Source organism: Erinaceus europaeus, chromosome 7 (genome assembly GCF_950295315.1).
Source record: "Erinaceus europaeus chromosome 7, mEriEur2.1, whole genome shotgun sequence".
Taxonomy (NCBI): Eukaryota; Metazoa; Chordata; class Mammalia; order Eulipotyphla; family Erinaceidae; genus Erinaceus; species Erinaceus europaeus.
The window spans coordinates 107080594-107093851 of NC_080168.1; the positions used below are offsets into that span (position 1 = coordinate 107080594).

The window sequence follows — 13258 nt, forward strand, 5'->3', positions numbered from 1 at the left end:
ACAGAGAGAAATGAAGAGAGGAGGGGAGACAGAGAAGGGAAGAGAAAGACAGACACCTGCACACCTTCTTCACCGCTGTGAAGCAACTCCCCTGCAGTTGGGGAGCTGGTCCTTGTGCTTTGCAACACCTGCGCTTAACCTGCTGCACTACCGCCCTGCTCCCAGAATGGCTATTTTTTTTTCTTCTGGGAAGATCTGAATGCCTTTCTGCCTTATAGCATGGAAGATCCAAAAATAAATAAGTTAATAAATAAAACAGGGAAAAATCCTCTTGGAATCTACTTGCATCCTTCCCTCCCTCTTTGCCTGCCCTCCGGCACTTAGAAGAAGGATGAACATGAAATTTGATGCCACTATAGTGCATGAGAACCTGCCTGGGTTCATGTTCGAGCCCCTGGTCCCCAGCTGCAGGGGGAAAGTTTTACGAGTGGTGAAGCAGGGCAGCAGGTGTTTTTCTGTCTCTCCCCCCTTCCCTCTCAGTTTCTCTGATTTAAATAATAAATAAATAAAATAAATAAAACTTTAAATATATATATATATATATATATATATATATATGAAACATCATGATACATACATTCTTTCCATCGGCGTCAATTTTCCCATAGTTCTGCTTGCCCCCTGATCCCAAATGGCCTCTCCTGTCTGCACTTACCTTATTATTTTTTTATAATTTTTTTATTTATTCCGTTTTGTTGCCCTTGTTGTTTTATTGTTGTAGAGAGAGATGGGGAAGACAGAGAGCGGGAGAGAAAGATAGACACCTGCAGACTTGCTTCACTGCCTGTGAAGCGACTCCCCTGCAGGTGGGGAGCCGGGGGCTCGAACTGGAATCCTTATGCCTGTCCTTGCATGTTGCGTCACATGCACTTAACCCACTGCGCTACCACCCGACTCCCACTTACCTTATATATTTTTTATATTTATTTTCCCTTTTGTTGCCCTTGTTGTTTTTCATTGTTGTTGTAGTTGTTATTTGTTGTTGTTGATGTCGTCGTTGCTAGATAGGACAAAGAGAAATGGAGAGAGGAAGGGAAGACAGAGAGGGGGAGAGAAAGCCAGACACCTGCACACCTGCTTCACCACCTGTGAAGCGACTCCCCTGAAGGTGGGGAGCCGGGGGTTGGAACCAGAATCCTTATGCAGGTCCTTGTGCTTTGCGCCACGCCACGTGCGCTTAACCTGCTGTGCTACCACCCGACTCCCCACTTACCTTATTTTTAAAAATTCATTTATTAGTGAGAGATAGTGGAGAAAACTAAAGGATCAGTCTGGCACAGGCAGTGCCAGGGATCGAACTAAGGACCCCATTCCTGTAAGTCCAGTGTTCCAATCACTACACAACTTCCCAGCCACCCTCCTTTATTTCCTCCCCTTCTTCAGGTCAACACTAAGGAAGAGAAGAAGGTGATGGGAGTCCTGGATATCTATGGCTTTGAGATATTGGAGGTGAGGAAATGTCACACAAACTCTACACCCTGCTTCCCTAGGCTCTGAGGGCCAGTGGGAGAGAGGAAAGGAAGGGTTGAGGGAGGGAGAGGAAGGGCCTTGGGAGGAACTGGTTTCTTTAATATTTGCCCTCCCTCAGGACAACAGCTTTGAGCAATTTGTGATCAACTACTGTAACGAGAAGCTGCAGCAAGTGTTCATAGAAATGACACTGAAGGAAGAACAGGAAGAGTACAAAAGAGAGGTGAGCTCAACCCTGCCAGACTTTCTTGCTTAGTGGCTTCCAGGCTCGTGCTAGATCTTTTCTTCTTCCTGTCACAACATCCTCTTGGTTTTCCCTAGGTGGGAATTCAAAGGGGAAGCACAAAAAGCAGAACTTGGACTGGGTTTGGTGTATTGCACCAAAATAAAGGACTTGGGATAGGGCTTTTAGGTCTTGACACATGATGGAGGAGGAGGACCTAGGCTGGGGGTGAATGTTTTGCAGAAAACTGAGAAATTTTTTACACTCATGTCAAAAACTGTATTTACTTGAAACCATTACCCCCCTCATTAAAAAGAGGGGCAGGTGGTGGTGTACCTGGCTGAGTGCCTGTGTTACAATGTGCAAGGGCCCGGGTTTAAGCCCCCAGTTCCCACTTGCAGGGGAAAAGCTTTGCTAGTGGTGAAGCTAGGCTGCAGGTGTCTTCTGTCTCTCTTCCTGTCTGTCTCTCGCTGCCTTAACAGTTTTTGTCTGCCTCTATCCAATAAATAAAGATAACAAAAATAAAAAATAAAGAAAGTTTCCTTCACATGGCTGAACATTCCAGCTTCCCAAGAAGCCCTAGTTTTTTCCTCTCTATCCTCCAGCTCCCACTCCAGGGTGACGGGAGGGTGACGCACAGAGAGTCCTGACAAGGCTGAAGTGACAGCTGTGTTTGGCCTAGAGCAGACTGCGAGCCAGATTTAGAAGGGACATTTCTCCTGGGCCTGCTAGTATCCTACCATTTCCCTCCCTGTGCCCTTCCTCACACCTCCCCCGGGTTCTGACTGATGTCTCCCCGACCCCTCTTGTAGCACCTGCCTTCCTCGGAAGTGCCCTATGGCTCAGAATTTTCACAGTCCTTCCCTTAGTCAGTGAAAACCCCTGTCTGTGGCTCTGTGCTAGCAAAGCTCTGATGGAGCTAACCCGCCCCAAAGTGTGAACTGCTAAGTCTCACTTGTCACAGCCCGAGGTGGGTCTCTGTTGTGGCAGAATCTCCCAGTGTGCTCACAATGTATGGGGATGTTTTTCCAATAGTTTTTTTTTTAATCTTTTGACTTTAAAAAGTTAAGTGAGCCAATAGATAATACATTCCTATGCTTCAGAATTCAAAAGCTTTAAAAGGTTTTGATAGATCTCTTGGGATGGCTAGAGCACACTGGCATGCCCCAAGCCTGAAGCCCTCGAGGCCACAGGATGCTAGAACTAAGTTGTTCTCTGCTGTTCTCCTCTCTCCTAAGTAAATAAATAATTTTTCCCCACTATGACTCCATTTGTTTAGTTCTTTTCCTCCCATCTAGAAGTTATCAAATTGAATCGCCTTCCAGAAGCCTTCTATGCATAATCAAGAAATTTTGTAAATGTAGTTTTCCACAAAAATGTATTCAAATGGCAGTGAATACATTCTGTCCTACACTTGGCTTTCATCAGCTAGTAAGAGACCATTTTTATATCAGTATGTAAAGGTGACTTTTTACAGCTCTGTGGAATTATAAAGATGTAATTTTTTACCCAGTAGGGGAGGACATTTTGGGAATGAAATGGTGGAGACTACTTTACTCAGTTCCACTTTACCTTCCTTAAAAATGTGAGGGGGGTGGCCTGGGAGGTGGTGCAGTGGATAAAGAATTGGACTATCAAGCATGAGGTCCTGAGTTCGATTCTCAGCAGCACATGTACCAGAGTGATGTCTGGTTCTTTCTCTTTCTCCTCCTATCCCTCTCAATAATAAATAAATATTTTTAAAATGTGAGGGAGAAGGGGAAAAATGCTTGCATCCCTCAGTCACTACTGGGAGTGACATGAATCTGACTGGTCTGGCCCTGGGGTGGAAGCCATCCTATCTGTAGATGTGACGGCCAGAACTCTCTGCCATGTCATTCTTTTTCTTGCTTTTAATTAAAACATTTAACACACTTACTTATTGGTTAGAGATATAAACTGAAAAAGAAGGAGAGGTAGAGGAGGCGAGAGAAAGAGACACCTGTAGCACTGCTTCACTCTCATGAAGCTTCCCCCTGAAGGTGGAGAACATAAAATGTTTTTATTAAATTTATTTATTTAAAATAGTTTTTATTAAATTTATTTATTTATTTGGATAGAGACAGCTAGAAATCTAGAGGGAAGAGGGTGATAGAGAGGAAGAGAGACTTGCAAAGCTTTCCCCTGCAGGTGGGGACCAGGGGCTCAAGTCCAGGTCCTTGCACATTGTAAGATGCGTGCTAAACCAGGTGCACCACCAACCAACCCCGCTGGACCCAGGTTCTTGCTCGTGGTAACATGTGTGCTCACCCATATGTGGCCCTGCGAAGCCCCTGCCATGCTTCTAAAAAGATTTTATTTATTTGTGAGCATAAAGTAGAATGGGGGAGAGAGAGAGATAGAGAGAAAGAGTGAGAGAATGAGTTAGCATGTCACTCTGGATTATGTGATGCTGGAGACTGAACGTGGGGCCTTAGGCATGAAAGTCCAGAATCCTATGAATCAGACTATGGCTACGAGACCCAGCAATCTGTGTTGTAACAAGACTTCCTGTAACTGTGATGTACACTCAAGGTGAGTCAATGACATAGGTCTTTGAAGGTATATTAGATTAGCTTTGCTCTTTGCAGACACACATACGCTGGTTCTGTGTGCATTGCCAGAGCAATGTGGCCATTGCTCTTCTATATACTCAAGGGTCCTTCCCCACTCCAACAGTGGGGTGATCGCAGTGTCAGTCTTTACATATTATACCAATCTTCATCCCACCCAGAGCGCCCATAGGGCTCTCTGTAACAGCTGCTCTGGATTCTCCTGGTTGCCTGTCACCCATCCCATAAATTTCCTACAACTTTGGGAGAACAGAGACATAGGCAGAAACCCCACCAATGACTCCTCTAAATGGTACAACTTCCTGATGGCCCTTTGCAGGGTGGGTGAAAGAGGACTTTATCAGGAGTCCGGCAGTAGCGCAGCAGGTTAAGTGCAGGTGGCGCAAAGTGCAAGGACAGGTAAGGATCCTTGTTCGAGCCCCCGGCTCCCCACCTGCAGGGAAGTCACTTCACAGGTGGTGAAGCAGGTCTGTAGGTCTCTATCTTTTTCTCCCCCTCTTTGTCTTCCCCATCTCTCTCCATTTCTTTGTCCTGTCCAACAACAATGACACCAATAACGACAACAATAAAACAACGAGCACAACAAAAGGGAATAAATATTTAAAATAAATAAATAAAAGAGGACTTTATCCAGTGAGGTCTTAAGACACTTGTCTTACACCAGCTCCCCATAATTGGTCCTCTCTCCCTCTTCCAGGGTATTCCGTGGACCAAGGTGGACTACTTTGATAATGGCATCATCTGTAATCTCATTGAACATGTAAGTCCTCTTTCTCTTTTCTTTGGGACATCCCCCCTCTAAACTACCCAGAAGTATAGACCTTACCTCTTTCCTCACTTGCTAAGAGTGGTAAAAATAGCTGTGGAGGAGGGGACAGAGGGGCAGCAGTAAGGTGGTACACAGATTGAAAGGCTAGCTAGGTCTAGGTTCTGACCCTGTCTCCCTGTCAGAATCAGCGAGGCATTCTGGCCATGCTGGACGAGGAGTGCCTGCGGCCTGGAGTGGTCAGTGACTCCACCTTTCTGGCGAAGCTCAACCAGCTCTTCTCCAAGCACAGCCATTATGAGAGTAAGGTCACCCAGAATGCCCAGCGCCAGTATGACCACACCATGGGACTCAGCTGCTTCCGCATCTGCCACTACGCAGGCAAGGTGATGTGGCTATGAAAAGGATCTGAGGGGAGAAGAGAGGCAGGAATGTTTCACCATGAAAATGGGAGGTCCAGTACTCTGACTAGGTGGTGGGTCCCCCCAAACCAGCAATTGTTCCTCTATAGGTGACATATAGTGTGACCAGCTTCATTGACAAAAACAATGACCTACTCTTCCGGGACTTGTCTCAAGTCATGTGGAAGGCGCAGCACCCCCTCCTTCGGTCCTTGTTCCCTGAGGGGGATCCCAAACAGGCATCTCTCAAGCGTCCACCCACTGCTGGTACCCAGTTCAAGAATTCTGTGTCCATCCTTATGAAGAACCTGTATGCCAAGAACCCCAACTACATCAGGTGAACACACAGGGACCATGCCACATGTCTGATGGCAGTGTGTCCATGGCTGGGTGTCTCTGTAATAAAGAGATCAGAGGCTTTTTCCTTATAGAAAATGGAACCAGATAAAGCACTAGAATTCTGGGGAGTCAGGCGGTGGCACAGCGGGTTAAGTGCACATGGCGCAAAGTGCAAGGACTGCGTAAGGATCCCGGTTCGAGCCCCCAGCTCCCTACCTGCAGGGGAGTCGCTACACAGGCAGTGAAGCAGGTCTGCAGGTGTCTATCTTTCTCTCCCCCTCTCTGTCTTCCCTTTCTCTCTCCATTTCTGTCTGTCCTATCCGACAACAACGACATTAATAACAACAGTAATAACTACAACAATAAAACAAGGGCAACAAAAAGGAATAAATAAATAAATATTTAAATAATAAAAGCACTAGAATTCTGGAGTGGGGGAAAGTACAGGATTTTGATAGAGACTGTGTTGCAGTGAAACTGGAAAAACTAGTGTGTCTACTTCCTCTAAAGAATTTTTCTTTTTTAACCAGAGCACTGCTCAGCTCTGGCTGGTGGTGGTGTGGGGGATTGAACCTGGGACTTCAGAGACTCAGGCTTGAGAATTTCTCTGCATAACCATTATGCTATCTACCTACAGCCCCTCTAAAGATTTTTTTCTCCTCCCTTTACCCCTCCTCTTCTTTTTCCTCTTTTCTTCCCCTCACCCTCTTCTTTCCCCCTCTTCCTATTGGCACCAATGTTATTGCTGGGACTTGATGTCTGCACTACAAACCCACTATTCCTGGTACCCCCTCCATTTTATTGATGAGGACAGAGAAAAACTGAGAGGGCAGGGGAGACAGAGAGGAAGAGAGAATGATACCTGCAGACCTACTTCACTGCTCATGAAGTCCCCCCCCCCCGACTACAGGTAGGTAGCAGGGGCTCAAACCCAGGTCCTTGCACATGAAATTGTGTGTGTTCAGCCAGGTGCACTGCCCAGCTCCACAGTTTTTCTTTTTAAGATTTATTTAGGGCTGGAGAGATATCTCACTGGTAGGGCACATGTTATGCCATATGGCAGCCCAGGTTTGAACCCTGGCACCACATGGAAGGTGTTATGATGTAAGAGGAGACTACTGCTGTGGTCTCTCTCTCTCTCTCCCTATCTCCACTCTGTGTGTGTCTCTCTACTGAATGAAAAAGCAACCGGCAGCAGTAAAAATCACAGATGTATGAAGCCTCTGCTGTAAGCAACAAAAATGTATTTGTTTATTTTTATTTTTAGTAATTTTTTTCCTTTATTAGGGTATTAATGTTTTACATTCAACAATAAATACAATAGTTTTACATGCATAACAGTTCTCAGTTTTCCACATAACAATACAACCCCACTAGGTCCTCTGCCATCCTTTTCTAGGACCTGTATGCTCTTATTTTTTGTAATTAATAGTTGTCTACTAGATTATAAGATTATGGGGTCATAGTTCTGCACTCTGTCCCACCACCAAAGTTCTGTTCCTCACCTCCACCACTCCACCAGTACCCACATAACCTCTACAGTCCTCACAGAATCTTAGGAGGCAGTTTGGTGGTCCTTTTTTTCTTTTTCTTTTTACACATTTGTGTGCAGCAGCTATCCATAGTCTACAAAAGACTGAATCTATACAGTCGTTGCCTTTCATCTCCTTCCTTCCTCCAGTTAGCATTATCACTTCAAGTTCTATCCATTTTGACCATAAGGATACAGTATTGTCTTTCTCAATTGTGTTGACTCATATTCCTACTTGTTTATTTTGCTTGCTTATGTATTTTAATTATTTTACTTTATTTTAAGGAGAGAGGGGGAGGGAGGGAGAAAGAGAGAAACCAGAGCACTACTTAACTAGGTTTATGGGGGTGCTGAGGATTGAACATGGGGTATCAGAGCCTCAGGCATGAAGATCTTTTGCATAACCATTATGCTGTCTCCCCATTCCCATTTGTTTAATTTTTTTTAAAAAAACATATTTATTTATAAAATGGAAGCATTGACAAGACCATAGGATCAGAGGGGTACAATTCCCATGACTAGAGTTCCGTATCCCCTCCCCTCCCCTGATAGCTTTCCTATTCTTTAACCCTCTGGGAGTATGGAGCCAGGGTTATTATGGGGTACAGAAGGTGGGAGGTCTGGCTTCTGTAATTGCTTCCCCGCTGAATGTGGGCATTGGCAGGTTGACTCATACTCCCAGCCTGTCTCTCTCCCTAATGGGGCAGGGTTCTGAGGAAGCAGAGCTCCAGGACACATTAGTGGGGTCATCTGCTTGGCATCATGGTAGCAGCTGGAACCTGGTGGCTGAAAAAGAGTTAACATATAAAACCATACAAACTGTTGATTAATCATGAACTTAAAGGCTAGAATATTGCAGATGAAGATTTGGAGGTCTCCATTTTGGAAATAGGTAGTAGGTCTATTTTAGTTATATTCCAAAGGGCCTACTGACTTTATTAGTTTTTGCCTGAGCCTGACATCTGATATGCAGGTGGATCCAAGTTATTGTCTGGGAAGATGATGTCATGGCTGGAAAAAGGGCTGGAAAGTTGGATAGGGGAAGAGAGTAGCTCCCAAATATGGGAAAAGTGTATAAATATTGTTGACTGTAAATCCCATCGATTTGATCTTATCTGGGGCCCATATTTAGCTTAGGAGCCTATGTAATGTCTGTATCCCTGTAGTAAGAGCTTGCATTCTGTGGTCATGAGTAGGAACATTCCAAGTTGCACCAATTTCAGGACCCATCTTCTTTAGGTGATAGATAGAGTATGTTATCCAACCCCCCTTCAGAGTATGGAACATTCTCTACCATTGTTGTTCCACATTGAAGGCAAGGTCATAGCCCCCCCCCCCCAAGGGGTCCATTATGTTGTTCCTGATGGAGATATTTGTTTAATTTTTATGAGATATAATTTTTTTGTGAGGGAATGAGAGAGAGAAACCAGGCCACTCCTTTGTTCTGATATATGGTGGTGCCACGGATTCAACCTGGAGCCTCTGGGGTCTGAGGTATGCAAGCTGTATGCTCTAATGTTGAATTTTCCCCCATCCCACTAAAACGTGTGTGTGTGTGTGTGTGTGTGTGTGTGTGTGTGTGTGTGTGTTGACCAGAGCACCACTTAGCTCTGGCTGGTGCTGGTGCTAGGGACTGAATGTGGGAACTTTCTCACATACGTGTCCTGTGAGCTGCCACTCCATATCTCTCCTGCTGTGTGGTGGTGGGGTTGTAGACACCTGGAATGGACTAGACTGCAAAGGCTCAGGCCTGAAGCCCGTGCTTGCCTTCCCTCTGACAGGTGTATAAAACCCAATGAGCAGCAGCAGCGAGGCCTGTTCTCATCAGAGCTGGTTGCAGTCCAGGCTCGGTACCTGGGCTTGCTGGAGAACGTGAGGGTGCGGCGGGCAGGCTACGCTTTCCGCCAGGGCTATGGGCCATTTCTGGAAAGGTACCGGCTGCTGAGCAAGAGCACGTGGCCTCACTGGAATGGGGGAGACCGGTAAGACTCAGTGGGGTGACTGGGGAGCAGGGAATGGCAGTGGGAGGAACATCGGTTGGGGGAACTGTACACACCTCTTGAAGCTCAGTGAGTGGGTGCTTGAGGACCCGGCTTAACTGGTCACTTTGCAGAGGTCCCACAGGCTGTTAGAACTCTTCCTTGGGGTAAGGGAGAAGTAGGTGTAGGGGGATGGAGTAGGAGCCTCCCCTGGGGTGCCTGTCAGCAACTTTCCCCACTGTTCCTGTAGGGAGGGAGTGGAGAAGCTCCTGGGGGAGCTGAGCTTGTCCCCAGAGGAGATGACCTACGGGAAGACGAAGATCTTCATCCGAAGCCCCAAGACCGTGAGTCTCATCTCATGGGGTGGCAAGTGGAAGAGTTGGAGAGCCCACCCGAGTGGGAGGTTGGAGGGCTGTGGAGGAGCAGCTATGACCCAGAATGGACAGCGGAGAAGGAGGTTTCCCCCTCACGTCTTTATCCCAAGCGGCTGAATCCTTGGGTCCCCGGTACTGATCCGGGTTTTGGGTGTTTGCCTGACCTGCACTGATTCTAAGGTCAGGGGCACATATAGTGTGTCAGCTGCAGAATTAGCACTCCGTGGCTGCTTGCATGGGTGAGTACACTAAGAAGACAAAAGGATGATCAAATCAGACTCAGGCTGGGAAACTTCTGGTATTGAGGGTGACCCAGAGACAGCACTTTCTCCTGGGCATGACCTGCCCATGTGTTTACCCCCCTGCAGCTTTTCTTCTTGGAGGAGCAGAGACGCTTGCGGCTTCAGCAGCTGGCTACACTCATACAGAAGATCTACCGGGGCTGGCGCTGCCGCACCCACTACCAGCAGATGCGCAAGAGCCAGATCCTCATTTCCTCTTGGTTTCGGGGCAACATGGTACTGGTCGCCCCTCACAGCCCACAACCCCCTTCCCCCACCTCTGCAATGGTACAGTGGGATGTGGGAGAGGTGCCTCAAGAAGTGTGTTATTTCCTGCAGCAAAAGAAGCGCTATGGGAAGATGAAGGCGTCAGCATTGCTGATCCAGGCATTTGTGAGAGGGTGGAAGGTAATGATGGAGAAACGAGAGGGGTTATCCCCCAAGTGAGGTTCCCTCTGGATCATATCAGATACCAGTGGGAAGGAGTAGAGAGAGCAAGAGCTGCAGGGTCCCAGCATGCCTCTATATGAAGATACATAGGCGTCTGGTATGTCTCTAGGCCTCCCTGTGTGTGTGGGTATGTGTGTGAGTGCCCCTGGGGGAGAGCTGTGTGTACTTCTGGATGGGTCTGTGTGTGCTCCTTCTAGCTATATACTTGGCAGCAGAGCTCTGCCTTCTGCCTTGAGTATCTGTTTCATTCTAACTCCTCTGATTTTACTTCTTTTCACCAGTTATAGTCTTAGCTCTTTATCTCACTCTGTTATTCATGTGGTTGAATCTTTTCTATCTATAGATAGCAGCAATTGATTTATTTTTATGAGATAGACTATGGTGCTGCTCACACTATCACTGATGATGTTCTGTGTGAATTTTGTCTCTCACTCATGCAAGGCATGCATTCTATTGCTGAGCCATCTCTCTGGCCCTAACTTTCTGTCTTAACTTTGTTGTATATCTTTGCCAGGCCCGCAAGGATTATCGTAAATACTTCCGGTCAGGGGCTGCCCTCACCTTGGCAAATTTCATCTACAAGAGCATTGTAAGTGGTGGTGGTGAAGGGGTAAATTGGGGGAATGAAGGAAGGAGGGACATGTTTGGGAGAAGAAGCTGTGGGGTGAAGAGGAGGGGACTCAAAGCTTTTCCCCTCAAGTTCCTTCTAACTATATACTCAAGTCCTTGGGGAAGGAGAAATGGGGGAGCAGATTTCAGTGCCTGGAACCCAAAGGCAGAGCCAGAGAAGATTTTCACCTGAGTGGAAACTAAACTGCAGACTGCCTCATGGCAGGAAGGGGTCCAGCACCTCTAAGTGACTAGGCCTGAAGAGAGATGAGCTGCAGGGGAAATAGCTGAACAGCTGAGCCTCAGTGAAAAGCAGCATGAGGACACATATAATGTTAGCCTCCTCTTCCAAGTGTCATTGCAGGGCTGGTGTAAAGGTGAGGGAGTCATATCTTCCTTCTATCTCTTTTAAAGTTTTAGCGGGAAAGCCAGAAATTAAATTTCAGGAAGGACTTATCTGAATTCTGGAGAACTTAGGTCCGAGTGAGCAGGACCAAGCCTGGACATTCTAAGCAGAGGCAGTTTCCAATAAGAGAAAAGCAAAGACAGGTGGGGGTAGATAGTATAATGGTTATGCAAAGAGAGTCTCGTGTCTGAGGCTCCATACTCCTAAATTCAATCCCCCACACCACCATAAGCCAGAACTGAGCAGTGCTTTGGTAAACAAAAAATATTTAAAAAAGTAAAACAATAATACAAATTAAAAAAAGAGAAAAACAAGGACAAAGAAGGTTAATTTCAGAGACATCCATCTGATACTTCTAAAGGAAAGAAACCAAACAGGGAGAGAGCAGCACTTCCACTGGGCCCCCTGGGGAGATCAGTGGGAGGGAGAGACCTTGGACAGAGGGCTGGGTAAATTAGAACAGGTCAGCACTGAGTTGATTTTTGAGTTAGAATTCTTACTGACTGTGCACATTCAGACACAAAGTACATTCCCTTGGAGCTCCTCTTGATCACTGGGGAGGCAGGGTCTCTCTGCCGAGTCAGGGAATGGGCCTCTTCATGGATTCCCTGAAGCCCTGTCCTCTTCCTTGCTCCCTCCATCTTCCATCAGGTGTTCCTTCTCCCCCCAGGGAAAGTCCATCTTCTTAGGCCTCTTCCTCACCTGCTGTCTCCTGGTGCTGGCTCCAGGCTGTCTGCCTCTGCGCACAGTACGTGCTTTCTTGCATACCTGAGACCTGTAATCTGGTCTTGCTGTCACTTCTTGACTGACCCTCTTTCACCTTTGCCTTCACCTGCATTTTCAGGCATCTGCTCAATCTCAACCCAGTGTCTGTTGGGTTTACACTACTATTTTAATAAATCACACCCCCCATCCTCCAGAAGCATTCAAGCAGGAATCTTTGGCCATTAATTCTCCCCAGTGTTTTTCACTAGTTTATATTTTGTTATTGCCTTGGCTATGGCTAATGCTGATGTTTACTATTTTTTTATTTTAAAATAAATTTTATGATTAATAAAGGGTTACAAAATTGGAAGGTTACAGGGTATATAGTTCCACAACTGCACTCACCTCCAAGGTTCTGTGTCCCCACCTTCCCACTTCTCAAAGATAACAATAACCACCCTAAATTCTCACAGAGTCTTAGAAACAGTTTCTATTTTTTTGCATGTTCCTGTGTTTCAGTTCACCATTTGATAGTTGTCTTTCATCTCTTTACTTATTCGCTTAGCATATCCACCAACAGTTCCATCCATTTTGTCCTAAAGGCCACAATGTCATCTTTTGGATTGCAGAGTAGTATCCATGGAGTATATATACCATAACTTCTTCAGCTAGTCATCGGATGATGGGCATGTTGGCTGCTTTCACTCTCTGGTTATTGTGAATAATGCAGCTGTGAACATCGGGATGCATATGTCCCTACATATTAGTGATTGCATATCTTTTGGATAAAAGCCTAAGAGTGATATTGCTGGGTTATAAGGTAATTCTGTTTTTATTTAAGGATTCTTCATACAGTCTTCCAAAGAGGCTGCACCAGTTTGCATTCCCACCAGAAGTGTCTTTTAAAAAAAACAAAACAAAAACCAGAGGACTGCTTAACTCTGGCTTATGGTGGTGTGGGGCATTGAACCTGAGACCTTGAAACCTCAGGCATGAGAATCTGTTTGTTTGCACAACCACTATGCCTTCTCCTCTGTCCTCTACTATTTTTTTTTTTTTTACACTTGCTATGTACAAAGCCATTTATATAGATTCGTTCTCATGCTTTCGGCAATCCTATAAGGTCAGGCTAT

At 46.0% G+C, this 13258-nt stretch overlaps 1 protein-coding gene across 2 annotated transcripts in view; it reads left to right on the plus strand.

Moving 5' to 3' along the window:
* MYO1A (myosin IA) overlaps positions 1-13258 on the plus strand; it is a 36818-nt gene that overhangs the window by 9757 nt on the left and 13803 nt on the right. For both annotated transcript variants that reach the window (XM_007534971.2, XM_060195117.1), the window contains 10 exons: positions 1384-1449; positions 1589-1693; positions 4982-5044; positions 5236-5436; positions 5562-5788; positions 9103-9303; positions 9551-9644; positions 10043-10192; positions 10295-10363; positions 10920-10994. In XM_007534971.2, coding sequence (XP_007535033.1) covers positions 1384-1449; positions 1589-1693; positions 4982-5044; positions 5236-5436; positions 5562-5788; positions 9103-9303; positions 9551-9644; positions 10043-10192; positions 10295-10363; positions 10920-10994 — 1251 coding nt within the window. The remainder of the gene's footprint in view (positions 1-1383; positions 1450-1588; positions 1694-4981; positions 5045-5235; positions 5437-5561; positions 5789-9102; positions 9304-9550; positions 9645-10042; positions 10193-10294; positions 10364-10919; positions 10995-13258) is intronic.